The sequence below is a fragment of the Drosophila guanche genome, unplaced genomic scaffold, assembly GCF_900245975.1.
Source record: "Drosophila guanche unplaced genomic scaffold, DGUA_6, whole genome shotgun sequence".
In the NCBI taxonomy this organism is placed as follows: Eukaryota; Metazoa; Arthropoda; class Insecta; order Diptera; family Drosophilidae; genus Drosophila; species Drosophila guanche.
The window spans coordinates 1,595,392-1,606,969 of NW_022995757.1; the positions used below are offsets into that span (position 1 = coordinate 1,595,392).

At 48.6% G+C, this 11,578-nt stretch overlaps 1 protein-coding gene across 1 annotated transcript; it reads right to left on the reverse strand.

Moving 5' to 3' along the window:
- Positions 1 to 306: 306 nt before the first annotated feature.
- On the reverse strand, positions 307 to 8,133 carry LOC117590244 (trithorax group protein osa). Its single transcript, XM_034282715.1, has 3 exons — positions 7,775 to 8,133; positions 2,768 to 3,973; positions 307 to 2,695 (listed from the first exon to the last, which is right to left on the reverse strand). Exons 1-3 carry the CDS (start codon positions 7,775 to 7,777, stop codon positions 848 to 850), a joined length of 3,057 nt encoding a protein of 1,018 aa, XP_034138606.1. The 5' UTR covers positions 7,778 to 8,133; the 3' UTR covers positions 307 to 847.
- Positions 8,134 to 11,578: the final 3,445 nt, after the last annotated feature.

Consider the following 11,578-nt stretch of genomic DNA (forward strand, 5'->3'; position numbering starts at 1 on the left):
ACGTCTGAATATGTACCCGACAGCTCACAAGAGTATTCAAGCATCGTTTCACTTCGGCAAGCATCTTTTACTTCAAGCATTCAATTTGACATGTCTTTTCTTTAGTTTCGCTTTCGATGGCGAATGACTGTGCACTTTCCCATCGTTGCATTTTCCCCCGGCGAGAGATGAGTTGTTGCTTTCGTATGTATATTCATAATTTATTTATTTAAGTGTTTTTTCGTCTTTTTTGTTGTTGTTTTAAAGCATAAAATACAATACAATGTAATAATAAATTAATTATTTATATTTTAAATAGCATTTTTATACACGAGCTTGAGCATGAAAATGCAATAATTTGCATCCATTCGAAGAGGGGTACAGACGCAGGCAGACCCTTGGGAAGTCCATCCCCCTTGCACCTACGACTCTGTTCTGTTGGTAGCTTCTGTTGTTCTCTCTTTGTGCCTGCATTGGCTTCTCCTTGCCGTCGTCTCCTTCAATGCACTTCTCTCTGTCTCTCTCCTTCTCTGTGTGTCTCTGCAGCTTGCACCAACACTTTCTCTCTCTTTATGGCAACTGGTCCGTGTTCATGGGGGGAATGGATGGGTAGTTGCAACGAGTGGGATCAACGAGTGGGGTGCAAAGAGCGAGTGGAGTGCAACGAGTGCTTTCGGAGTGGAAATGAAGGAGTGTTTGCAGCGAGTTAATGCAACGAGTAGGCTTGGTCGATTATTAAAAGAGAGGAATGGGATAAATGGGATGAGGCAGCAATAAATAAGATTCAAGCGGCGTGGGATGATTAAGGATTGGATAACGACGATAACTAGTGACTGATTCGTTCCGATCCCATGTTGATCGGACTCTTCTAGTGCTTGGCCTCCTCCTCGGGCAGATCGGCGGCCACGATGGGCTCGATCTCCTTGACATCAGCGGGCACCTCCTCCTCGAGGGCATCAGCATCGGGCAGGACGCGCACCTCCACTCTGTTGGAGGCAGATCCACCCTGATGCCCATGCTCCTCTTCATCCACATCATCCTCCGCCTCAATCTGCTCCTGATCATGATCCAAATCAGAGCGACTCTGCGCCTTGTGGTTCTGTGGCAGCTGATGCTGCTGCTGCTGATGCTGCTGCTGCTGCTGGTTCTGGGGCTGCTCGATGGCCGTGAGGATGGACTGGAGCAGACCCTGCGAGAGGATCTCCTCGTGATTGGCACCCTGCTCGCCACCGGCATTGCCCTGAGGACTGTTGCCGTGGCCGCCTCCCTGGCTCAGGGAACTACCAAACTGCACCTGGAAGTTCTGCTGGGGCTGCTGTCCCGAACCAAGCTGAATGCTCTGCGATTTCTGGGCGGAGATCACGTTGAGGCCATCCAAGCCGGGCAGCTGCTGGGGATCCGTACCATCGGGCAATGCCGCCACTGAGTTCTTCTGCGAGGCGTAGCCTGCATGATCGTAGTCCAAGTCATTGCCAGATGCCGGTGGTCCGTAGCTGTCGGCGGGACCCGTCAGGAACTGTGTATGCTGCTCGGCCACGGGAATGCTCTGGGCAATGGCATTGTAAGCGCCAGCAGATGCCGCCGAGATGCTGCCAAACTGTTGCTGGATCTGTTGCTGCTGTTGTTGCTGCTGCTGCTGCACCTGGTAGCCATTGCTGCTCACAAGATTGGGTCCATGTCCACAATCGTGGACAATAATGGGCTGCTGCTGCTGTTGCTGCTGCTGCTGCTGCTGCTGCTGCTGTTGGTGTTGATGTTGCTGGGGGATCTGATTGAAACGTGGCGCCTGCTGCGGCAATGGCAGTCCCTGGTTGTGGACAAACTGCTGCTGGAACTGCGAGGCACTGTAGCTGTTCTCAGAGTGCTGGTGATGGTGCTGCTGTTGTTGCTGCTGCTGTTGCTGTTGCTGTTGCTGGAAGAACTGTGGTGGCAGGTACTGCTGTGCTGGTGGCGGTGGTGGTCCCAGGGGACGCACATTTGCCACTGGCGGTGGTGGCGGCAGATACTGGGGCTCTGGCGGTGGTGGTGGTCCGGGCGGCCCATATTGCTGCAGGGATCCTGGCTTCTGGTGAATGAATGCGGGTCCTGCCTGTGGCTGTGGCAGCTGCTGCTGCACAATCACCTGTGCCGAGCCCTGTGGTGGCGGCGGCGGCGGCGGCGGCTGGTACAAGGCCTGTGGTGCGGGCAGTGGTGCACTACCTCCCACGGGTATCTCATTGGCGGCTGGTGGTATGTACGTCTGCGGCTGCTGGGCTGGCTTCACACCAAACTGATCCAAATGCTGGACCGTGGCTCCAATGGACTCCAGGAGGCCAGCCGGCACTGGTGGGCGATAGGCCACCGGCTTGTTGGGCTGTCCGGCTCCGTGCTGGGGGAATGGCTGTGGGTTACCCGACGGCGGACCGTACTGAATGTTCACATTTGAGTGCGACTGGGAGTGGGCGTGGCTGCTCGATTGGCTGCTGGTAAGTGCCGCAAATTGTGGCGGTGGTGGCCCGTAGTTGCCGTTGGGCGGTGGTGGAGGTCCGAAGTTGCCATTGGGCGGGGGTCCGTAGTTGCCGTTGGGTGGCGGTGGTGGCCCGTAGTTGCCATTGGGTGGTGGTGGTGGGGGCAGGCCAGAGCCAATTGTCTGATACCTCTGGGCATGCACAGATCCAGGGGCGAAGGAGTCCGACGGTGGCTTCGAGTACGAATCATCTAGGGATCCAATGGAGAGCTGCAAGAAGCGATTAAATCGAATTGGTTCAAGATGGGGGAGCCCTGCACTGAGCCCCAAAAGGCCACTCACCTGGAGAGCTTCTGATTCGATGGAGTTTAAGTGTCCAGCGCCAGGGCCAGTGATTAGATTGCCGCCATCGTTGCCGCCCTGCAATGCTACGGCCACCAGCTGCTCGTCGGACAGGCCATCGATGATGCTGCCGCCGCCTCCTCCGGTGGCGCCCACGCCTCCTCCCACGCCTCCGCTGTACTGGGTGCCGAATGCACTGCCATGCCCCTGGGCCACGTGGCTGTAGCCGCCCTGCGTTTCGATGTGATTCTGCTCCACGTAGGCGCCAATCGGTGCCGGTATGGGCTTCCAGCCATCGCAGGCCGTGTGGAAGGGCGCCTGGGAGCCGCTCACGCTGTGTGTGTGCCCTGTGGCATCAATTTGGATCTGCACTTGCTTCAAAGGTCCTCCCGGTCCACTAGGTCCACTCGGTCCCTGTCCATGTCCGTGTCCGTGTCCGTGTCCGCCTCCACCGGATGTCAGAATGATCGTCGTCTCTGGCACGCGGTTGAAGCTCGCCGGCTGGCGCCCCGGCAGCGAGATGGGCAACGGTGGGGGTCCATAATTTGGTGGCGGCGCATCGTAATGCGGCTTGGGGGGCAGATTCAGGGGTCCCGAGGCGGGTGGTCCATACGAGCTAGCCGGCTGATGGGCGGGCTTGAAAAGCGGGGCCGAATGGGGCGATGGCAGGTGCTGCGGTGGTGGTCCGTACTGTGGCTTTGGTGGGCCGTACTGTGGCGCTGGGCGGTGCTGAATCTTCAGCGGTGGCCCGTACTGCGGTGCAGGCTGTGGTGGTGGCCCGTACTGCGGGGCAGGCTGTGGTGGAGGTGGACCATACTGCTGCTTTGGTGGTCCGTACTGCGGCGCTGGCTTGTGCTGGATATGAGGTGGTCCATAGAAGGGTTTGGGCACACCGAAGTGCGTCTTGATCTGCTCATGCAGACCGCCCAGCGATCCGGAGCCACCGCCGCCACCGCCCAGGAAGTTGAGCTTCGGGGGTCCGTACTTCAGGGCAGGGGGTCCATACTCCCGGAAGGGTATTTGCTGCGGCACACCGTACTCGCGATGGGGCAAGTGCTGCTGTGGTGGTCCGTACTGTGGTGCCGGTCGGGGCGGTGGCCCGTACGTGTCAAAGCCTGCCTCACGGCGCTTCAGTTCCTTGCCATTGAGCACCGCCTGGGCGGCGCAGAGGCAGAGCGTCGCCAGCAAGGTCAAACGTAGCAGCATCTGCGAGAGCGTTGGAGAGCGGGAGAAAGTGGAGAGTTAAGTAATTTATCATAGAAGGTGTCATCCCACTCTGTTAATAGCACTTGTCCCCTGTAAACCCCAGCCCCACCCCGTTGACCTCCCCGCGCCATCACATTTGTCAGCTGTCGAGGTTGAGAGACCTTTTTTGTGCTGAGATTTGTGGCTGTCAGGGCCTGCCTGTCACAGAGATCGCAGAGCAGCGAGAAGTCAGGTGTCGTTTGGAGGCCGCCACATGACCCCTTAACCCCATGACCCCACGGTCCCACCACCCTTTTGGCTAGGCCTCATGTGTAACCATAATCTGCGCTAATTTGCAGTCAACCTTCCAGCGTAATTGGCATTGCGGTTTTCCCGGACAGAAGCGTCGGCGTATTACACTCTAATTAAAACATAAAACAGGCGGCAGGCAGCAGGCGACTTCATCATCATCATCATCATCATCATCATTGTCAACATCATGATGATGGTGACGGGGGCTATCGTTTCGCTGTCGCCAGCTCGGCCCCATCATGATCATCAATAATTCAGCAGGCGGAGACCCACCGAAAACAGAAACAAAAATAAAACAAAACAAAACAAAAAAGAAGGGAAGACCGAGAGATGGACTGAACTGAAAGTCAGACATTCAGGCGGTTGTTTAATTGGTTTTATGTTTAACAACAAATGCGGCAACGGCACAGCACACAAAATAAACCACTCGAAAAGCAACAGCAACAGCAACAACAACAAGAACAACAACAATATTTGACTCTTCTTTCAAAATTCCACGCACAACACGCGAATTAGCCGCAGCCACAGGGGTACCTGCGGGGTACACAGCCAAACAATAATAACAAACAGTGTGCCATTCGATAGACCGACAAAAGACAACAGAGAGAGATAGAGAGATAGAGAGAGAGGTGGAAGGAAGAGCAGGAAGCAGAATGGTGATGCTTTCAGATGATGTAAGTTTAGTGGAGCGAAATGGTTTGATTCTTTGTAAAGATTTCGGATCTTCAATCCGAGAGTTAAAAGATCTTAACAGAGAGTATGGCCTAAAACATTACTTGAGCAATGTCGTCTACGTCTTCTCCACTTAAATATTTATCTTTAAAACTGAGAAAATACAGTTTTGTGATATATCCCCTCCAGCAGCTAAACATGATTCAGTCAATGGCAGGAACTACTTTAAGATTTAAACTATTTTTAGCATTTTCATTAATTTAAATTAGGCAGCAAATAAAGGTATTCGGAGTCAACTTTTAACTAATATTTTCAAGTCTTCAAACGTATAATTCGCTGCCACTTTTCCCAGCATATTCTAAACTGTAGATCTTTGTCGAAATGGCGCTGAAACACTCTCCATGGCTCTCTGGCTGTGGGCCAAGAGCCGAGTTCGCATAGAACCATCTGCCAAGCGGCATTTCGAGCCATCATAATCTTCAATTCGTTTTGGCCACAATATAGCGTAATAGCCATGATATTATGCCATTTACTCTGCGCCTCTCTCTGGGCCTGGAGATTGCATAACAGTGGCAATGCCTTGTGATTGCGATTCGGGTTTTCGGAGCTTTCGGGTGTAATCAGAGATTTGGAAAAAGTGCACCGCAATGGCCAGCGATGCGCATTGAATATCACAATAAGCCAACACAGAGATGTTTGTCTTTCGGCCGGCCAGTCGCTATTTTGGCCAGCGGCCGTGGCGTTAAAATGTCATAAGCGGCTCGGCAGCGCAAAAGACGTTTCGAAGACGAGACCCCGAAATACAAAATACAAAATCCGAAAAGAAAGAAGCAGAAGTAACTTTCACTTTGCTCATCGTCTCTCTGTGTCTGGGGAAGAGTGGCCGTGTGGCGCTCTGTGTGGATGAATCTTATGGCCAGGAGGATGAGTAGGTGTCACAAATGCTGCTGGCAGTGAAATTATGTGCCGCATAATGAAAATACATTATAAAAGAAATGGCAAACAATTAAAAGCTGCCACATGAAGCCAACAGGCTGTTGCAGTGGGTATATTGTATATGGTGTATATGTGTGGCAATGGTTTCGAAAAGGGGGCAGGGCAGGGTATGGGCATGGGCATGGGCATGGGCCCTGTGCCCCATTGTCTGTGAAGCGTGTGAAGTGACCCGCATGTGGCCGGCACTTGCTGTTTTTGATGTTGTTGCAACTTCAACTTCAACTTCATTGAGTTTGTTTTTTGCTTTTGCTTTTGCAATCAACTTTTAGTTAAAGTCTTTCAAAGGGTATAAACCTTATAAATGGGTAACAACGCTTCGATCGGGCAGCTGCCAAAAGATGGTCAGGATAAAACTGTACAAGATCGGCTTTTATCGGCTCTCAATTAAAGTATTTTAATGGGGAAAACTATAAAATATTATGCTATTAACCAACATTTTCGATTGATATTTGAATGCAATCAAAAACCATAAACTTCTAAGGGAGCCCACGATAAATGTGTTCAAATCTGCATTAATTATGTGTTTACAGATAAAAACCTACTCATTTCAGTATTTCGTATACGAATGCACAAAAAGCAATTAAACATTCTCCACTTGCACTACTTTGAGTGTGTCTTAGGCTTCGTCTTGCAACAAAGAAATGTGCATATCTCGTATGGGCATTATTTGTATCAAAGTCACCGAGTCAGTGGGCCAAAGTTGTGTGTCGCATATGTGAATGCTTCGCTGGATCACTGAAGATCACCGGAGACGGGTCAGACAGACAGTTTTCGAGGCACACCCAGCAAGGTAGCTTTCTTCTTCGATTTCTGCTCATTAGCATAGCTCACAAAATATTTGTTATTGATGCTAAACAATTGACAAGAGCAACAAAAGAGCAGCAAGAGGCAGGCGGCAGGCGGCAGGCCAGCCAGCAGACTGAAACAACAAATGGGCAAATAAACAAACAAATAACCAAACAAACGGCCGGCGAAAACTTTCACTCTCATTTTTGAGAAAACCTACAATATGTTCCCGAAGATGAAGGAGCGACGCACGGCATGGAGTGGGCCCCGAAAAAGGATTGCCCTGGCAGACACATCCTTCTTGGCAGGCCAAAAACTTATTGTTGCTTCCTCCCCTTCAAGTTTTTTTGGCCACAGCTGTGGGACATTCCCTCTGCGTCGCCCCACACCCCACAAAAGTCGAGAATCGTAATCTGCGTTAATTAAATTTTCCTCTCTTTCTCGGCCAGAATGTGAATGCGAAATTATTTATGAATCAATTTCGATAATGAATAAATTATGCCTAAAGACAAGACCAGACCTCTGGCTCTGGCTCTGGCTCTGGCTCGGGCACTGTTCGCCTTTGGCAAATGAATAATCTGCAGAGCAAGGATTTGCCTTACACGTTTTTGGTCCTGCATCAATTTTCATTTGCCAGAAACCCTCATCAATTAACAGAGGTCGTTTGTGTAGGTCGAAAGGCCAAGGCGCAGGCGTGGCATCTCCTGGTAGGATATAATTTTCTTGGTAATTTTCCAAGCAATTTTTTAGGCTACAGGATGGGCATAATGAGCGGAAATGTAGTACAAAATATTTAGATTTTGAGGTTGAACCAAAGGATCCAATTCGGAGGATTATCTCCTGGAATTCGTAAGCCAATTGCCGGGCAACGCCTTGAGGCTGCCAAAACTTTTACTTTCATTGACATTTCGCATGCATCATCCACTGAAGATGCTGCTGGCAGAGTTTTTCCTTTCAAGCCCCCACCCTCCAGTTCCATTTATAATTGGCCTCTCCCCGGCCATTTTTCCCGGTAATCCTTTGCACTTGAGTCCAATTAGGGAAATTATTCTTTACCATGCCAGTGGTGTTAGAGCTGCCCAGATGGTGATGATGCTGTTTGATTATCCCTTGGAAAATCTCACTTGAAAAAAATTCGAAGAAATATGTTTTGCACTTCACAAAGGATTGATTACGTTATACGTCCGTTATACGCGTTCGCTTTTGTTTCTTTTCTTTTGTCGGGGGGTCGATGATTGGGGTTGACAAACAAAGTTGGAACCAAAAAAAAAAAAAAAGATTGCTAAATACGGATATTCGCGACGAGACGAGACGTTGCTTGGGGATGGATGGGGATGGTGTGGACAGATCTCACGGCGGGGATCTGATCTATCGGGCAAACGGAACGGGCGACGGTCGTCCGCTGCTTGTCACAATCGAATGTAAAATGCTGCCGCTCAGATGATAACGCCAGCTCATATAGGTAATACTCAGGGGGGCCGTCAGCGTCGGCGTCGGCGTTGTCGTTGCCGTTGCCGCTACTGCGGCTGCGCAGCCGCAGAGCAAACCGAAACCGAAACCGAATTCGAAACCGAAAGTGAAGAAATTTCGTATGGCAAGGTGCCCCACTGTCCAAAAAGGGACAGAGAGAAAGATAGAGCGAGGGAGAGTGACTGAGTGGCTGAGTGTGAGAGCTGGAGAAAGAGAGTGTGGTAGTGGGAGAGAGGCATGGGCCAGGCACACTCACTCAGTGTGCAACCAGTTTTGCAACATTTTTTCACATCTATCCGCTTCGGAGCGCCTTGGGGGCCACATGCAAATCATGGCCAAGTCAAAGTTGAACTTCAATGCTGGAAGATCCCATCCTTGGGTGCCCCAGAGTTCACGAGGCCTACAACTGCCACTTGAAAGGGTTCAAAACATCTATCTGTAAGTATAAACTTGAGCGCTATTTCTTTTATGGACTTGCTTAAAAATACTTGGCCGATATGTAGAGCGCCAAAAGGTTTTTTCTCAATGCAAAAATTGGAAACAAACTACAAACGAAAATAGGTAAAACTCTCGCATAAATTTCATTCTCCTCCTCGTGTTACATCAAAACTGCTTAAAATGAAAACAGTTTTGGAGTTGTGGGACTTCTTGCAAATTAACTAATATTTGCTCAAACTTTGAATTCATTTTACATTCATACACGATTACATATCATTCTTGAGTTACCATGGGAAACCTCTTCATGCTGTTATTTATGCCACAGCTTAGCTCATTTTCCCAAACAAATTTCCAAAGTTCTGCCATTCGCAAAGCTTCCATATTAGTTCCAATTGCAATTGCATTTTAATTGCTGCACCTAGAAAAAGTCTTATTTTACAGAACATAAACGAGAATGAATCCCATGCACTTCTTATCAGAGTTCGGAGTTTCGGAGGGGGAATAAGAGCAGAACGATGTCATTGCACAGTGCCGCATCGTTGTGGGGGATTTTCCTGTTTCCCCCAGTCTTTCTCTCTCTCTATCTTTATGGCTGCAGCACTTTTCTCACTCTCTCTCTCTCTCTCTCTGGGTCTCTGTTGATGGTTGAGTCATAAAAGAGCTGTGGCACTGCCACTGCTACATGCTGCTTTGGCGGAGATCAAGTTTTTACACTTGAAGACGACGATGTGCGCCGTCGGCCTTCGCGTGATTCGATTTCGCTTTCATTTGCATTTCATGAGCCGCTCTTTCTCCAGCCACAGCTCCCAGCTACATCATCATCATTGACATCATCATGACGGTCATGCTGATCCCCAAGCAGAAGAAACTTGTTGGCTTTGGCTTTCTCGAACAACAGCCAAAACGAAATGGGTAGGTGCTGTGCTCCTTCTTCTCCCTTTATTGATTGACTCGACTTGACTCTCGGGTCTGGCCACTACGCCTCCTCCTGCTGCTGCTCCTCCTGCTGCTGTTGCTGCTGCTAGCCAGGTTACTTCACAGTTGTTTCTGCTGTTGCTGCCACGCTTGGACTTCCTGCTGTTGCATCTTGCGGGTGCCTCATGGCCGCCAGCAGCATGTGACCAGTCGCGCGTCCGCGTTAGAGTCCGCAGAGGCAGTGGGGGCAACATGCAACTTAAGTGGCAATATTTTGTGCCGCATCTGTTGCCCGCTGTTGCTTTTGTCATTACACATTTAAAATATATACATGTGTAAGTATATGTATGTTGGATGCATAGTTGCGGGTTAACTGCTGGCCAAAAAAAAACAGAGGGTATTATCCATTTTAAATGGAGTTTGTACATGCTCGAAAAGGTGCTCCAATAATATTTATTTTGCATTTTGCCGTAGATGGGAGCTGCTGCAGTCTTCCATCTGGAAGACTTGTTCCCATATTTTTGTTAAGAAAAACCAAACAAACTTCAAATATTGTCTAAGAAATGTCTCAAAAATATTGTTTATGTGTTATAGCATAAGTGCAGCAATTCCGAAGTATTTTAAGGGTCGATGCCTGAAGCTGTCAGCATTTTTTACTTGTTTTGTTGTTGCTGTTGTTGTTTTGGTCTTTTGCAATTATTTGCGCTTTTACTTCCTCGAGTCTTGTGTTAAAGGCTACTTTCGTTTTGTGCTCAAAACTGTGTGTGTGTGTGTGTGTGTGTGTGTTAGGGCCCCTGAAGCCCAAAAAAAGATGATGATAAGGGCACCAACAACGAAAAAGCAGACAAACGGGAATGCACTTGCAAGGGGAGAGGAGTATCACCCGAAGATGAATGTGAAAGCGGAAATGTGCAAAACATAGTCTCAATAAACAGAGAAGGTTCTTCTGCAGCTCTTTTAATTTCTAATTTAGGTTTTGTTATTAAACCATATTTTCCCAAATGGGTAGTTTCCATTGTTTTGTATTTCGTTATCAATCGCTGTGTTTTCCATTTAATTAATCTTTGGGATAAGCTGAGAGTTCTCTTTGGATGTTTCTTCACAGCGATATATCATTCGTACCTCTATCTGTGTCTTATCCACAGCCACAGACACGCACAAAACAATTGAGAAAATATTTAAAGAAGAGAAATTGCATTCCATTGGCATGAGACTTGAGGCGCCTCTAGGCCTCGCCCACATTTATGCCTCAGTTTCAGGTCTCTCTCTCTCTCTTTCTCTCTCTCTCTCTCTTTTGGTGGCTGGGGGGGAGAGAGCCCTTAATTTCAGGTGTAGCCGCAATTATGCGGGTCCACTGCCTGTCTCTCTTTCACACCGTATTGCGCTACGTGTTTGTCTTTCTTCAGCTTCATCTCCATTCTCCGCGCTCATTCATCGCCACTCGGCGGTCTCGGCATCGGCATCAGCATCAGTCCGGTCTCGGCCTCGGCCTCGGCTTTATGTCATGACGCTAATATTACGCAATCTCCCGCTTTCTTCTTGCTGTCTTTCATTCTCTACCCGCACAGTGCGTTCGATCGGAGATGTAATGGTCAAAATTGTTCGCGCAGGTGCTTCCAGTGGGGTGGATGATGTACACAACTTGAATTGTGCAAAGAATTGTTTCAAACTCGGTTAACCGACTAATTTATAACAATATTTCAAATAGGTTTTGGTACAAAATATAGCTATATTTTATTTTTGATCATTTTCAATGATTGGGCGATGAGATTTCTTCAAAAACCGAGTCTAACTTTGAGACCTTTCCTCTCTCCCCTTGGAAGGATTACTTTTCGAGAATATTATTAAGATCGGAAAAATATTTAAGTTGTTATATGGTAAGTTTTTCTTTTTTTTCAAGAGAAAGAAACTCTTAAAATAAAAAATACTTCCCTTTAGGAATCTTTAGAAATCTTAAAAGTCTATTCCATTGATGTAGTTTTAATGATATTCCATGGATAGACACATAAATATGATCGGCCACTTTCTGTGGCCCAC